Source organism: Vipera ursinii (genome assembly GCF_947247035.1).
Source record: "Vipera ursinii genome assembly, chromosome: 4".
NCBI classification, from domain to species: domain Eukaryota; kingdom Metazoa; phylum Chordata; class Lepidosauria; order Squamata; family Viperidae; genus Vipera; species Vipera ursinii.
Genome location: NC_139514.1, coordinates 44,355,141 through 44,373,313, shown reverse-complemented (window position 1 = coordinate 44,373,313; position 18,173 = coordinate 44,355,141). Strand labels below are relative to the sequence as shown.

The 18,173-nt window shown below is 33.0% G+C and overlaps 1 protein-coding gene across 1 annotated transcript in view; it reads left to right on the top strand.

The window, feature by feature from the left end:
- ROBO2 (roundabout guidance receptor 2) overlaps positions 1 to 18,173 on the top strand; it is a gene marked incomplete at both ends in the record, with an annotated part of 380,266 nt that overhangs the window by 238,197 nt on the left and 123,896 nt on the right. Inside the window, 2 exons of the mRNA XM_083362547.1 lie at positions 10,066 to 10,193; positions 16,329 to 16,340. Of these exons, the coding sequence (XP_083218673.1) occupies positions 10,066 to 10,193; positions 16,329 to 16,340 (140 nt within the window). The remainder of the gene's footprint in view (positions 1 to 10,065; positions 10,194 to 16,328; positions 16,341 to 18,173) is intronic.

The window sequence follows — 18,173 nt, the reverse complement described above, 5'->3', positions numbered from 1 at the left end:
ACACAAGAGCTTGTCTTCTCAAGCGGAAAAGTTGCTTTCAGCAACCAGCCCCTCCCCAAACACTCCTTTTATAGAGAGCTCAGGGCGTGGTCTCCCTGTGCCTCCTCCCGAGGAGTCTCACAGCCTTTCTTTGTTTGTTCCTGCTCGACTGCCTCCTGCGTCGGGCGTCCTTGAACAGGGCCAGCTGTGGGTCATCTTCCTCCGCACTCTCGGGCTCACGCAGCTGAGAAGAGGTCCCCGGCTGAGGACTCTGCAAAGCCTCCAAATCATCATCAGCCGGTTCGTTTCCCTCCTCCCCCACATCTGAGTCATCCGATACATCGGAGCCGGCTGTCGGACCCACAGGCTGGCCCTGAGTCACAACACCCTCCGCCCTGTGCGCGCCCACAGAGAGGGCCTCCTCAGGGTGCCTCCTGTCAAGGAATGTCGACTGGTGGCCCCCAGGGGGAGGGCCTTCTCTGTGGGTGCTCCGGCGTTATGGAATCAACTGCCGGTCGAGCTCCGGATGGCATCAGACCTCCGATCCTTCCGTCGCGGGTTGAAGACCCATTTATTTGAACTAGCGGGTCTGGCCTGATGGGGGTACTTGGGTTTTTTATTGGTTTGTTTTAGTATTCTGGTTTTAACTTGGGCATTAATTTAATTATTTTTTAATGTTTGTATTGGTGTTTATATTTATGCCCTGTGAACCGCCCTGAGTCCCTTTGGGAGAAGGGCGGTATAAAAATCTCAATAAATTAAATTAAATTAAATTAAATTGTCGTAGGCTGACAGTGACCTAACCCAAGTCAGCCAGCTGTAATGGGACTAGAATTCACAGTCTCCTGGAAATAAAGCCTTAACGCTAGACTCAAGTATCACTTTATTCATCTGTCTGTCTGTATGTCTATCTGTCCATCCGTATACAGTACATACTACATACATACATACATTTTATGGTCCTGGTTTATCCTAGAGACTATGAAGAGAAATAATGTCTCCAAGTATTGGAGGGTAGGCAAAAAAACAAGCAAGTTTAAAATACAAGAAAGTAGATTTTTGACTGAGCCTCAGGAAAGATTTCATAATAATTACTCTTCGACAAAGGAACTGACTGTCTCATTTATTTAATGCTATTCTCTAATTCATGGGTGTCAAACTCGTGATGTCACTTGATGTGTCGCAAGGTATTGTGACTTTTTTCCCATTGCCGGCAATGGGGTGGGCATGGTTTTGGCATGACGCTGGCAGTTTGACACCCCTGCTCTAGTTCCTTTATCAGTTCAACTACTTAAAGAGATACTGCACGGCTCTCTAATAGGCAAGATTCAATAGTAGATTCCTGTATTGGGAAGGGTTCCAACCATTGCATTATGAAATGAAATGCAATTCTAAAAGCCTTTTGAAAATGTAAAGTGAACAATATGAATTGATGAGTTTTCAGTGATTTATTATTATGACTAGTTTTCTTCTTTAATGCATGTTTGACACATTTATACTAAGGGGCAATGAATTCTATAAATGATGGAAAGTATTTGTAATTACTTCCAGTTAAATACAACTTGACTTATGTGTTGACTGTGCCACTTTATTTAAGATTAGATACGTAGCCAATCTTACAGACTGAAATATTTGGTGTGGAGATGGCATTTCCTTGGCTTAACATTTAATAACATTTGATTACAGTTTGTGCAGCACCTCATGTTTTCTAATTTCTAGCAAAGCCTAAGAGACCAGCTGCATAACTGTAATTATGTAGCAAGTAATATAGGGTTTTTCCCCTTAGAAATAAAGTACTTTTAGTTATAGATTCGAATATATGAAATTCTCTAATAACAATTTACATGGAACATGGTAGCAAGGCTAGTTTTGGGAGACTGAACTGACAGACAGAATGAATGTGTTTGTCAGTTTCCTTAATACATTTATTTATTTATTTATTTATTTATTTATTTATTTATTTATTTATTTATTTAATTAATTAAATTTATACACCGCCCTATTCCCGTAGGACCCGAAATTTAAAACTAAAACCCAATAAAAATTAAACCCCCTCAGCCTGGGCCAGACAGTTCGAAGAGCCAAGTTTTCAGGTCCCGGCAAAATGAGTGAAGGTCGGGGGCAGTCCTAAGTATCTGTTTTATGGGGGTTGGGATATTTCTGCTCTGAGCAGCTGGCTTAGTAAATACCTCCTTAATGAAATTACAATTGGTGTTTGTATGTTGTATGTGTAGATATTTCATGTTAACTGACAAGGGAACTGAAGGTAGCAACCACTATAAAGTACCAGAAGGAAAGAGCCATTTCTTTAAATTTATTCTCTATAGTGTAATAAATAGAACAATATAAGAAAATATGGTAAACTAAAATAATATGCAACTTGCCCTGTTTTTACAATAGATTATTATGTAGCTATGCATTATTATATAAAAGAATTCTTTTGGCAACCTAAGAACTGGTAATGTTTTAATGGAAAATTAAGAAAACATCTCTGGTTTTGTTTTGCTTTGTTATCTAGCAAATGTATTCTTTCTGGGAATGAAAGAAGGTAAAGTGAAATGGTACATTATCGCTGGTTAACCTGATAAACAAAATTCCTGTCATTAATGCCATAAGAAATTCTGCATTACCCATCCTAACTATTTCCATTTCCTTTTGCTTTTCACCAGGCAATGTACTAAAATAGCATATTGTTATTATTTCTACCTCCTCTACAACTGAAACAAAATGAAGACTCTAATTACCAAGTTATTTTTTTCTTTTTGTTACAATTAATGATATAGATGGTACTGTTAGTTATTAAATCTTCCTCTGTTTGTTCTAACATGTTAGAATTTTTAGTGATAATTTCCAAGAAAAGATACCCTGATAAATGTAAGCTGTGAGCCTAATGCTGGGAAAGGTTGAGGGCAAGAGAAGAAGGGGACAACAGAGAATGAGGTAGCTGGATGGAGTCACTGAAGCAGTAGGCGTTAACCTAAATGGACTCCAAAAGATGGTAGAGGACAGGAAGACCTGGAGGAACGTTGTCCATAGGGTCGCGATGGGTCAGTCATGACTTCGCAGCTAACAACAACAACAATGGATATTGAAACAAATTAACTTGAAACAAATTAAAGTTGAAACTTTGTTGTGAACATACAGTATTTTTAATTTACCTTTTAAGTTAAACCCAATTTAATAAATAGATCTGATTAAACCTCATACTGTAGGTTTACCTTTACATCTGACCAATACATAATTAATATATATTAATAATAATACCTCCAAATCACAAGACATTAGTTTTATTCTTATTCTTCCCCTCTGCAGTTTGAACATAAAATATAAAAGACTAAAAAGAGATTTTTGTAGACATCCCAGCCTTTGAACTACCCAAAGAACTGAAACAGCAAAGTTTCACTGTCAGGCAAGCTTCACTGTCCATGCCAGCCACCTTTCTTTCCTGTCGCTTCGCCTCTTTTTAACCTCACACCCCACCTTCTGTAAGGGAAGGCAAAAGGCTCATTCACTCTCTCATGAAAGATGGCCTCCATGTTTACGTGTCTCGCACCATCACCATCGGCTTCCACACCTCATGGTCCGACCCAACCAATCAAGCCATGCTTTGGCTGTGGTGTTCCGGCACCTCATGGCTCCTCTTAGAGGAGGCAAACAGCACCGTAGGGGGACCCTGCTCGCACCATACCGCTAGCTGGGCATTTTCAAAAGCAGACGAGGATAGGAAGGGCAACAATAGGAAAGGAATGCAACTCTGGAAAATCTATCAAAAATGGTGCCAGAATTCCGTTCTGATGCATTCTATGACAAAAGAAGCTCTGGCTGTCATCATTTGATGAGCTGTAGACCAGTTATGGAGTTCTTGTTTATTTGCTTTGATACTAAACAGAAACATTCATATTGGCCTTTCTTGGGTTTTTTTAGTGACCTTCAATACAATCTTGGTGTTCTCTGCAACAAAGTAGGTGTTAGGAGTGGGAGGCATGGGTTTTGGTGATTCTACAACTTCCTCTATGATTAGTGACAAGGGGTGTTGGGGGAGGGAGGATAGAAACTTAGCCCTAAACTCCTTGATGTTTAGGTTGTCATATGTCTGTATTTTTTCCCTGTTCCTATTTAACATCTACAGATCACCACTATGTAGTTTGCCCAAAAGAAGAAAGTTGAATATCTTCCATACTGTGTGCTGATAATATCCTCCTTTACATCTCCGCCTATGTCACCAAACAGTGCTATAAATATTCTTTTGCAGTGTCTGAAGGCTGTGGAATGAGCAGGCTCAGATTTAGGCTCAACTTTGGCAAGATGGAGTAGCTATGAATTTGGTGGTCCTGCCTCCCCTCTGAAGCTGAGGCTTACCATATTTGGCTATGAATGGAGTAGTATTCTCCTAGATAGAAGACAACCTATACTTCATTTCCTGTTTATTTGAGAACTTAAATCACTTTTTATTTAGCCTCTTTTGAATGCTCAGCATGCACTAGAAAAATATGTTAGGTAGCCTCTTTAAGTATGTATAACTGAAATTTCTAAAAGACATGACCAGAGGAAAATGCTCTTCAATAAAATTTGATCTTAAAACCATGAGATCTGGTCAGGTTAATCAGATCTCCTAAAGTAGCTGTCAGTGAATCTACCTATTACAAATAAATTGGGGGGGAAATTGTGTGATATAAATGAATTAATGTTGGTTACATGAACAGATTTTCTGTTTAATAATGAGCAATATGAAATGAAAGCTGAAGAAAAAATATTTTTCAGCTATTAAACATAGCTCTTTAAACATCTTGTCTTAATAAACTACATTGGTTTCAGGTTTTCAGCAGTATACATCAAAGAGATTTATTTCTTTTATGAAATGAATAGAGTAGGTCAGAAAATGTTGTTAAAAGCTCGACAATAGAAGGGACAAAACTAATATATTATTTCTGTGTTTGTGTGAGATGGAATGTCAGAAAATATATATTATCAGGTATAGTTTACAGTGAATTAACCTAACAGCTTCTGAGCACTGTAGTGGCTAAGGAAGAATCTTCAATTCCATATGTAGTATAGTATACTATCTTTGGTTAACAGAAAATTAACAGTAGAAAGCATGTTAGTTTTAATTGGAAATGGTTATTAAAAAGAAACATTGATATTGAAATTTTTCTTGCCTAATTTAACTATTAATCATTGCTCATTAAAAGAAAAACGAGCAGTCTCTTACTTTTTTAAAAGAAAATTCACCACTGTGTATAATAAACTGAGATCCTGGGAAGTTTAAAATTCCAGTGCTTAAAGGCTGAATTACAATATCAAAAAGTAATATAAGTTTCAGATGAATGTGCTTCTAAGAGGATTGGGGAAAAAATAGTTATGCCTTTACTGGAATTTGGTAGGTGTCATTTGCAATAAAGATAACAGAAAACTCCATAACAAATTATTTTACAAAAACATTCTTTGGTATTAATTTTAAAGCTCTGCTAATAAACATATTATTGATGAAAGCATGATTTCTAAAGTGTATAAATATAATAGTAGTACATGGATGTAAGTATTCTATTGCTTCGTTGTCCATTTGTAATAATATTAACAAATATTATCTTTAATATTTTATGCTTTTTAATGATTTTCTTCCCTGGCTCGCAATACAAGTTGTTTGCTAAAACAGTTATATGAAAATATTAATTGCATTTAGATATTAAAACCCATATGGTATGCAGTTTTCAAAATTGGGTTGTTAATATTCTTCCCAAATTATGACCCTAATGGGATTTTGGACCTACAAACCATTGTTTTTTTATATTTTAATATTTTCCAGTCATTTTTAAAAGAAGCATAGTTTGACAACATTTGGCCTACTCCTTTAAATTTAAATTACTTTTTAAATAGTTCCTGAAAAAAATTCTTATGCAATGTTTTATAATGTTTTGAAATCTAGTAGTAACTGAGGCATGATGGCTATTACATATATTTTATTTTATCAGATAGTACTGTTTATGTCAATTCAAATAAATTTAATGTACAACTATGTACAAATAAGTTTCCTTGAAATCAATACTTCTTCTCTTGGCAATTTTATGTAATGGTTTTTCAGAACAGAGGTTTTTGACTAGAAATTCCATGGTTCATGACTTTGGGGAAAAATAAGTCAGACAAATGACTTTAAAAAAAACAGAATTTCCTGGAAGCTTTTCAATTACACATGGTTGCTACCCAAATAAATAAAAAATGGTCACTCTCATAAGAGTGACTATCTCATACACAGACACACAAAATCAGGAATATATGATTAGGAAGAATAGAAGGAGCTATGCTAGGAAAATAAAATAAAATGCAATAAAATAAAATTAAAATGCAAGTAGAAAAATAGGGACCACTACGGTGGGAAGGTAACAGCATTCCGTGCGCCTTTGGAGTCTAGTCATGCCGGCCACATGACCACGGAGACGTCCTCGGACAAGCGCTGGCTCTTCGGCTTTGAAACGGAGATGAGCACCGGCCCCTAGAGTCAGAAACGACTAGCACACGTGTGCGGGGGAACCTTTACCTTTACCTATGCTAGGAAAAACAGTTCAGTTGTATAGTTCAGAGTACAATACTAACTCAAGTCTACCTGTAAATCTTCCAAGGACCAGCCTAGGATACCAAAGTTACATATGCTAATGCTTTATTTTATAGGTTTATAGTAACAGAATCTTGCAATTCTGATTTTTTATGCCCCCCTACTTTTTCCATCTTCTGAGAACTAGAGATAATCTTGACTAAGATGCTTACTCCAGTTACAGTTCTTCCTGGGATTCAGATTTCCTTTCTTCCCCACCAAAAATATACAGTAACATATATCTTTAAATTTTATTTTTTTAAAAGATTTCCATTACAAGGATATTTTGTAAAAATTTTCTTAAATTCATATTTTAATTCAAGACTTTTAATATTCATGTTTGTAAATATACAGTTTTTTGCATGCATCTATAAATTTAAAGGCTAAGTAAAAAAAAATCAGGAAAAAATATGAAAGACAAACTTATTTTGGTTGTGTATATGGTTGTGTATATAGGCCAAAGCGAGTGCTGGTTTTGGAAAGCTTTTTTTGCATTGCTTGTCGATCAGAAGGTAGGCAGTTTGGCGGGTCGAATCCCAAGTGCCACGTAGCAGAGTGAGCGCCTGTTACTTGTCCCAGCTTCTGCCAACCAAGCAGTTTGAAAGCATGTAAAAATGCAAGTAGAAAAATAGGGACCACTACGGTGGGAAGGTAACAGCGTTCCGTGCGCCTTTGGCGTCTAGTCATGCCGGCCACATGACCACGGAGACGTCCTCGGACAAGCTGGCTCTTCGGCTTTGAAACTGAGATGAGCACCAGCCCCTAGAGTCGGAAACGACTAGCACGCATGTGCGGGGGAACCTTTACCTTTATTTTATACTCAATATAATTATCTCATTTATTCTTAAAAGAATGTAAAGGAAAATGTAAAGACTTTTTCTGTTGCTTCTTTATTTGAGCACTTGCTACTGCACATTATCAATCCATGACTTTAAAGTTAGTGATATTTTATCATTTTACATGCTATACTTTTCTTTATTCACAAGGTACATTATTAATAACAATAGATACTGCCATATTGTAAAGGAGCTGTACAAATGACCAACCTTGTTCTAAGCTGCTGAGCTATAATTGAAAACTGTAAAACAAATATGTGTTTTAAAAAAGAGTAAAGCATTAAGCATCTAAAACATGCTTAATAATTTCATATGACTTAATTAGTTCATTCAGCCATGAATAACTGAATTTGATGTAATGTCTTAATTCATAAAATTAAATAAAATGAAATTGGTTCCTTGATTCCTGACAAATTAAGCTGTATTGTTTCTTTTAACAGTTAATTAAGTACTCTGTCCTATGAAACAGGTTCCCCCCACTACAAACAACCTATCTTGCTTTAAGACTAATGCAAATTCACATTTGTGAATAATAAGAATAATTATCCCAAACTAGTAAATATTTCCACATTTCACGTTGAGATAAATCTACTCAACATCAGACTGTCTAAAAAGTCACTTGCTGATTGATATAATAATTTCTAATTCAGAAATCCCTCACAGTCTCTTGTAAAACTAAATTAAAACTAAATATTACAATTAATTTAAGCAAAATAAATAACTTCATAATATGCTGCTTTTATTTTCTAAGTACCCTTATGAATGTGTGCCACAACCTATTTCATAGTGGAAGACAATCACTTCTCTATATCTCAATATACTATTTTTTTAAACAGGGAACGACATATAACCTTAGATTATGAGCTCTTTATATCACTCACAGTTTAGTATTCTTTTTCAAGTGTATTATGTAAGGTTTTGTCAAATTTTGTGGCTATAGCTATTCTTTCCCCAATTGCTTAGAATTTGAACTAACATTTTCAGTTTAATACCATGAATCTGAGCCATAAATATATTAAAATCATTGTGAAAAATAACAGAGCAGAATATCATCTGGGAGTAATTTACTTCTGGATTGATAACATACATGAAAAAATTGTAAGCATGGAGATACATATTCCATATTTGTTATTTTAAATATTAATCTCACAGAATTATAATTAGTCTGAACCACATACATGAAACATAAACATAACGAATGAACTACTAAGCTTCCAATTTCTACATGTGTTTGTTTTTGTAAGTCTTATACAACATCTCCATTGTTATGGCAATCTTGACTATTTTTGTGTAGGTCAGATAAACCGATTCCTGTTTAATTTTTAATGAGAATTTGTCATGTTATTGTTCACATTTTTCCACAATGTTCTGATAATACTGTCCTGTTGGCATTCCAAAGAATAATGTCCCCAGCTTTATCAATATCCTTATGTCATACTTTCCAATCCGTATCTCATTTGTTGATTCATTCTGGCTTCTGTTTGGTTTCTATGATTTTAAAGCCTCACTGTATTCCCTTTAAAAGTTTCTATTCTTTCTCCATAACATACGAGAATGGCTGCTGTGAACAGATCATTTTTGCTCTAACTAAAGCAAGAATAGATTATAATGTCATTCTAATATCATGTCCAAAATTGAAAATATTTAGTGAATAATTGGTGGGCATATATAAATATGACATCATCTGTAGTGGAATATTTAGTTCCATATGCTGTTATATAGTTTGTAAGTATGTAAGAATAAAAAATAGAATTTATCTGCTCAGGGAAGGACAAAGTCCACCCTTCTCAATGATAACTTTTAAGGCTAGTAATAGGTAGTATGCCATTTCAGTTGTGCTAGATATATCTTAATAAAAATGTGATGTGTTTTTAAAAAAAAACCTGTACATTAAAATAACCTGATTCCCTGGGAAAATAATAATAGATTTTTTACAGGAAAATCTATAATTCCCATTGACCTTAAACCAAAAAATTTGAGGAAAATGTAACACAAACTTCAGAAACTTTATATTATTCCTACTAGTACAAAAGTTGTTGATAATAAAAATAACTTTGTATTCCTTGAAAACTATTATAGTAGAAATTGGACCAATCTGGTCTCATTTTATAATAAAGCCATCTTGTTTACAAAACATTTTTTAAAGAAATCGTTTTCAATAATTTAAATAGATACCATATTTTCCCTAAAGACATTTGCTCTAGTATATTTTGCTGAGAACATTTGCATGCACAGAAATCTTACAGATCTTTCATTTACTTTGCTTGCTTAAAGTCTAAAATTCCCCTTAATGAAACTTTGTTAAGTTATTATAGAGCTGAAATGTTTTGATAGGTATATTTCATATTGTTAGATCAGAATAAAACTTGGGATATTATATACCGATAACAGTGCTATCCGATTGTAATGGTTTAGAACAGAATAAGTGATATGCCTAATATGTCTTTAATGTGACATGAACATAGTCATACTAATTTTATGGCTATAAAGCTTTAAGTAGTACATGGTTCAATAAAAATGTCATGAAGATTAATTTTTAGTGGAATTATGTCATTTCATATAATAAATTATCTTCTAGAGATGTGTCTGTGTTAGAATAATGATGACAGCATTCCAGGTGAAAAATTAAACTTGGTATAATTTTTTTTTCTATTCCAAAAGCAGATATGATATCAAAGATGATTATACCTTGCGCATTAAAAAGGCTATGAGCTCAGATGAAGGAACATATACATGCATAGCTGAAAACAGAGTTGGAAAAGTTGAGACATCTGCAACTCTTACAGTTCGAGGTGAGTATTAAACTATTAAAAAACACTACATGTAACATATTTGGACACGTTATTTGGTGACTGAAGATTATCTCTTAGAATACAGGATACAGTTGTATTTAAATAACCAACCCTGCTTGTAGCTTATTTTGATCACTGATAGTAGCTGTCAAGGATATCATGCAGAAAAGCTTTTTTTGACTTTGATGCACTTTCTAATGATTAAAAAGCGATTTTGATGTTGTTACATTTATTATAGCAAGAGAAAGTTCTTAAAACTCATGAATCCTTTTTTGTTACTTAATCCCAAGAGACAATAAAAAGGACTTTATTTTTTATAAGCATTGTATAATTAAGTACCTTGGAAATCTTATCAATAAGAACATTGAAGAAAATATTCACAATTTCACATTTAAAGAAACAGTAGCAAATACAGCTGAAATTATATATCTCCTTATCCAAATGAAGTTCAGTACTGCCATGAAAAAGTTAAGGTTAGAAACATGAAAAATAGTTTATAGTTTTATTCCTTACAGCTGACCATGCAGCAACAGGTGACTATAAAGCAGCAGTCATCAAGAAGTACAAGTTTTGTTTTTCACAGTAAATTTAATATATGAGACCAGTAGAATATATAAAGAATCAAGAAAGAATTAGATGTATGTATGAGGAAGGAGGAAAATGTGCAAAGATGAGACTGCTATACTATACATATATCATCATCATCATCATCATCATCATCATTTTAGCCATTGTCTATCCACTGTAGAGTGAAAGCCTCTTCCTCATGTTTCCAATCTATACGGTCCTGAACTTTCTTTTGCCAGTTGGCCCTGCAATACTTGCTGATGTCGGCGATCCATCTTCTTTTAGGTGTCTTTCGTGGATGCTTTTTATCAAGTGGATCTATGACTGTTTTGGTCCATCTGCCATAGTTCATCTTGCTATGTGACCAGCCCATTTCCATTTCAATTCTTTTACTCTCGATGATATTGTATACTTTTGTTTGTTCTCTAATCCATTTACAGGTCTTTCTATCTTGTTTTGTGATGCCGAGCATGTATCTTTCAATGTCTCTTTGTGCCACTGGTAGCTTTTGTATCAACTGTGAGGTTAGTGTCCATGTTTCACTGGCATATGTTAGAGCAGGTAGCACTCACTGATTGAAAACTTTTCTCTTCGGGCATAGAAGGAGGTTGTTCTTGAAAATTATGGTTAGCTTGCCTACTAACCACATTTAACATGCTATTCAATTTCCTTTTATGTATCACCTTCCATTGAGATTAATTGACCAAGGTATATGTAGTGGTCTACTACGGCTAGTTGTTCTCCAGATATAGTTTTTTTCATTCTTTGGTGAATTTATTAAAGATAACCTGGCTCTTTTTCAGATTTATTTTTAAGCTAAATGATTCTCCTTAAGCTCTTGAATTTGTCTTTGTAGCTCTTTTGGGTCTTGTTAGAAGAAGACATCATCATCTGCAAATCTTAAGTGATTTAAATAGGTGCCACTGATTTTTATTCCATCTTTTGCCCAGTCTAGTTTACGAAATACTTCAAGGTGGGCTAAGAAAAGGATAGGTGATATTGTATCACCTTGTCATACACCTTGTTCTATGTTGATTTCCACTTTAAGATCATTAATGCAAATTATTACCATTGTTTTTTTCATATATTGATTGTAGTACATTTATGTAACCAGTCTCTATGCCTTAGCTGAGCAATGCATTAAATATTGCTTGCTGCAATACTGAATCAAATGCTTTTTCATAGTCAATGAAAGCCATGCACAGAGGCATGGTGTACTCATTGTGCCTTTCAATGACTTGCTATACAGCCTGGATGCGATCCATTCTGCTATAGCCACTTCTGAACCCTGCTTGCTCCTTTATCATTTATTGTTCTCAGTATTCTTTTTGCTATTATCTCAGTGAAAACTTTGTAGATGACAGAAACAAGGCTTATTGGGCAATAGTTCTTTAAATCATCTTGGTCCCCTTTCTTGTGTATAAGCATTTTCCCATACATCGGGTATTTTTCCCTCTCTGAGGCATGTCAAGTATAGTTTTGCAAATATCTTGTGTAAACTGTGACCACCAGCTTTCAGCATTTCAACCATAACTCAGTCATTTCCTCTGTGTGTGTGTGTGTGTGTGTGTGTGTGTGTGTGTGTGTATGTTTTTTGTGTGTATATATGCACACATGCATATATGCATATATGCATACAGACACACACATACAGAATATAGATCTTGTTTGATGTAGAAGAGGAAGTAGAGAATATCAAGGTATATATACTGCTCAAAAAATAAAGGGAACACTTAAACAACACAATGTACTGTATTTAATAGTAGGATGTCTTATCTTGTGTTCCCTTTATTTTTTTGAGCAGTATACATAAGGGAGAGCCAATAGACAGTATATTGTATAAATGATTGAACTGGTTGCCATTTTCTTCTAAATACTTGTTTTTTATGATGTGGGACTTTTGAAAATTCCTAAGTACAGTAACTTTTTTCTGTAAAAAAAATTGACAAAATATCTGTTGTGATTGGCCTACGGATCCTGATTTGTGGTCCACCATGTATAAAACAAAATGGATTTACAATTTATGTGTATGAGAGACAGAGAAATTTTATTGTGTAAGAGATACTGAGGAACAAAAGCCTTATGTAGATTTCATTATATATTTTCACTGTAGAATACCCTATAAATCATATAAATATTAACAATACATCTTGCATTCAGATCAGATTCTTTTTAGAGGATATGCTGAAATTATATTCATTCTCCTTTTCCTGTGTATTTTTCTCATTGCCAGCTGTGAACTTCATTGATAATGAATGCAGCTGGAGGTCATTTTATAAATGGGTATACACGCACACAAACATAAAAATAGAGGTATAAATAATAATGGATTTCATACAGACACTGTTTCACTTTTTAGCAGCATGTGCTAAAGATTCACTAGAACTGCAAAAATTGGCTCACAAGTGGTTTTTCTCATTCATCCCCATTATATCATATGAGTTTATATGGACTGCTTTATTAGAATATGATCTGAAATGCCAGCTTCTCTTTATGTTATTTAATGCATAATATGGTTTAATTTAATTGATGAGATTTTATGCTTTATTTTTACAATAATAGTTTCCTTAATAGTTTCCTATGCTAAAAACTTATATAATAATGAATTATCTTATATACTTGATGCAGTCTTAAGAACAGGCCTTCACAATAGTCCTTTAAGAGATAGATGTATTCTTACAAAAAAACTGTTAAATTTGCTGAAGCTTCATTTCAACAAATTAAATTTGAAAATATTTATAGTGCATATTCATCACAGTCGAAGTGGTATATACACATTTGAAACAATAAAAGTAAAATAGAAAAGTCAAACAGTGTATATTTGAAATCAGGTTTTGGGAATGATAAAAATAAAAGTGACAGTAATATTTTTTCTTTTTTAACTATTATAGTTTATACAATATCTACCTACAAATTGTATACGAAACCTGTCTACTTACAGAAAAAATAAAGCTATATATTATAGTTCCATAATATTCTCAGCGGTGAGATAAATGATTCATAATTGAGGTAAAAGATAGATATAAAATAAACTTTCCATAAATTATTTTTGTGTAAAATAACTATAAAATGATTATTGTTTATTCAAACATCATCAACATTGATAAGGTACTGATTTATCTCTCTTAGTAAAGATACCTAGATTTTAGTACTTGTTGGTTTTCTAACCTAATTACTGTGGTCAGTCTAACTCTCTGAAAGGCAATTATGTTGTACAGTTCACTCTGTAATAAAAGCAAAAATAATAAAGTAGAATTTATATAAATAATTCTACATTATTTTAAGTCTAATCCAAATAAGATGTAGTGATTAATTCTTAAGTAACACTATTCCTTAAATCAAAGATTACAAATCATGGTAATTGAAATAAAAACGATTGCAGTTTTTTTTATTGTGTGTTTTGACTGCTCTCCTTTTTATATATATTTTATTTAAAGTAAAAGAATTAGTGTTATAGGAATATAATTGTGAAAAATCTTTCTGCAGTGTCCAAATTTTCTGAACATAAAAGTTTTTGTTTTTGTTTTTTGGCAAGCAATTAAATAATGAAGTTGAAATACAAATTCGGATCCTTCTTCTTTCTCATAATTCACCAGATATTGTTAGTAAAAGTAATTTAGAAGATTTATTTCATGTTCCAAATGGAATTTATCTTAAAAATCAAAACTTAAGAAAGTTCCAGTATTAAATTGCTCAGTTTTAAATTCCTTTTTTACTTTGTATAGTGCTTTCCTTAACAATTACAGAACTTTTATTGTTTTTGAATTGTAGTAATATTAAATCATGCCTTATATCAGACATGTCAAACTCACGACGTCACATATCGGGACTATTTTGCCATTGCCGGCAATGGGGTGGGCGTGGCTTCCAGATGCCGCACCCGGTCCGCGGGCTGTCAGTTTGCCAGCCTTATATCCTTATATCATTGCCTTATATCTGCCTTATATCATTGAAACTGCCAGATTATGAATATTTCTTTTGAACTTAAGCTAGTTTACTTCATAGAAAACATGCACCACATAAAATTTTATTAGAAATTCAATAATTTTATTAATATAACAGATAACATTAATCTCTAAAGTATTTGAGCATCTTTGAGTTGTTTTGTCTTCTTCCATGAACTATTTGAATTATACAAGCTTAATTATACAAGCTCTGAGTTACTTCAAATAAAATCATGCCGTCTATAACTTTTGCCAGACAATTCTGTTATGAAAAATAGTGACTTTAACAACTGAAGTGTTATTAGATGTACACAAACTCAGTTGTGCTTGGAAATAGTATACTTTGAATCATATTATTTTTTCCAAACTCCTTTGATATAGAAAGATACTAGAGAATATTATTCTTTAGAAATATATACATAAAATAATAGTAAAGTTAACTGATTTTAAACGCTGTTGGTTTGTCAATGTCCTAATTTAATTATAAATGTGTAATAACATATCTTTTTCTGAAAGTGGCAAGTCAGTCAATAAATATTTATATTAGGAGTTTGTAAGTAATTATGGTTATATCATGTCAAAACATTTTAAATCCCATTTCTTGTACTTGCAGCCTAAAATATTATAATTGAAAGTGGTGTTTTATTGTGTAAATCATAGAGAAAAAATTAAAATAATCAAAATGAGCGATCTAGAATTTGCTTTGTGTAAAAACAGGAAGCTACACATCTTAAAGAAACTTACAAGTTTATTTGGTGAAGTTTGACGCAACTGAATAATTAATGTAATAATTAAGTATTTAACAATATTGTGTGATTCATTCTTTAACTTCTTTGTTTCTTCTACAAAATAATTCACGCAGACCTAAGCTTGTCCTTCAGTCAAGTAAGAGCTGTTGCATAAGCCAAACACTTTTAATATGACAATCTAATGCCATGATAGACTCTTGCATTCTGAAGACACTCAAAGTTAACATACATTTTTTTTTAAAAAAAATCCCATTAATCAGTTATATTAAAAAAAAGTCTTACCCAATTGCATTTTTTGACATTCTGCATTAAAATCCCTTTGGCTATTCAAAATTGTTTGTTAGAATTTTATCATCTCAACCCATGAATGTGGAAACAAGCATTTTTTATTTGTTACTAAAATATTATGCCTACACACGCATATTCACCACATACTTTCAGCTTTCTCCAAGCTTACTCAAATCCTGGCTAAATGTGGTTAAGCTCCATTGGCATTTAAATAAAATAATGATACTATTTTTTCTTTTAATTGGATTACTAGTTTCCAGTATGTGAGTTTGGATTAAATAAAAAAAGTTCTACAGATTTAGCTCTTTTTCTTTAAATATTTGAAATGAAATTTAATACTATCATATGAACCTAACAAAAGTAATCAGATCACTAATTCTATATAATCAAATTCTATATATGTATCTCTCAATGTAGTTTTAAAATCATAAATAGTAGAAGGGAATTATTCATTGTGATTGCTATATATGAATAATGTTCAACTAATTATCCACATATAGCATAGCATTACACATCATGCATTCTGACAAATTCTTTTTTTTCTTTAATTTTGTTATGTTCTCACCACACCATTGTAATATCTCCAGCTCGTCCTGTTGGTAAGTAGCCATCCTTCTATCCATTTTAGCATATTTCATATAATCCTCCATCTTTCATTTGTTATCATGCAGATGTGTTTTAAAATAAATATTAAATATCTGATAGAGAAGGAAAGAATTATTATTTACTTGTTTTCAAAGATATTATACAATAAAAAATAGAATAATGGAAGGACCTTATTTCTGAATCTGAATCATGTTGCATAATAGAAATAATGAATCTAATTTGTACCATCGCTGAAATAAATGAAATTATACTTTTTGATGGTATCAGTAGTAATGTACTAAAAAAAACCAGCAGTGATTGGCAAAAGTAGATTTATATTTTTGGTGCTATATTTTTTGAAAACATACAAAAGTAATGCTTTATCTGAAATGAGTTTGTTTCTAGTATTAAAGAAATATTTACACAGAACTTATTTAAAAACTGTTATCCATGTCATTTTTATTTGCGTTAGAAATGCCAGTCGTGTTTTGTGTTCAGTATGCTCAGTATGATATACAACAGAATATTGGTGCAATGTTCTGTGAAATGACATTTCTAGAGATTGTTTTTTCAGTGCCATTGTTAAATAACAATACTAATACTGAGGTTATAAAATTTTTGGTATCATTACCATTATTTTATAGTGTTTCAACTGAAATAAGAGAAGCATTTTACTATCAAATATGTAGGTGTCCTTTGGTTGTATGTGATATGAAATACAGGGTAAATATAGTTTTAAAACTTTAAAACTTTTCATTCTGTCCGAGAGGAAAAGAAAAGATCCAGACTTAATTACTGGTTGCTGTATTGTTGTATTGTTTTCTTTTTCCAAAACCAGACATGAAAATTCAATTTTAAATCATTAAATTATTGGTATAAATTATTAAATTATCTATTATATGGTACTGAGTTTACATATGCAGAATCAAACAGAGTTCTACCTGACATTGTTTGGGATTGTAATAGAGTGTTATTAATCTATTTAATAATTAACATCTGATCTCTATTAGCAAAAGCATAAGTGATAACTATTTTCCTTATTTCTAAGATATCTTTAAGTGTTTAGATTATCTTCTATAGGAGTTTACATTAGATTAATTCTGGAAATAACACATTCATTTCTTTTCCCTCCATTGTTGTCTATTATTGTTCTCATCAGATTTTCAGATAGACAAATTGATATCTTCATACATAGAAATATTATCGCACTGTTTCAACCTGGTTTGTTTGTCCCAAACCCAGTAGTAGTGTGTTTCAATTATACACTCATACACATTTGCTAAAGAAATTAACAGTTTACTCAAATTCAGGGAGATATCAGCAGGCAACAAATGAAAATCAAAACAGAGCCTCTGAAAGAGCTTTCTCAGGGTGGTTTTGCTTTTAACAGGAATGTGCAGAATCCAGTGCAGAAATCCAGATCAGAATGGTCAGCAAGTCCAGATCAAAATTTCATAAACAGAATCTAAATGAACATCATGCAGCAGCCACAGATCGAACAATCCCAATGAAGGATGATGGCTCAGGGTTGTGTCTTAAATGAGGTTCCAGTTTTTAAATAAGGGATTTATTCTACATAGTTAGACTGAGTGTCAAGTTTCACTGAGCACATGAGCTGTGACAGTTTCCCCCTCTCCACAATCTCCTCAACCTCAATTGAGGGTTCAGGCTTTTGGGGTTATCATCAATGGAACTGAAATACCAACTGTGGTACGTCCTCCCAGGAACATTCCACCATTTCCCTTCCAGACCATCAAGTACTGTAATCAGTGTTGATACCAATGGGAGTCCAAAATATGTGCCACATAATACTCAGGTTCACAATCTACCATGACACACGATGGAAG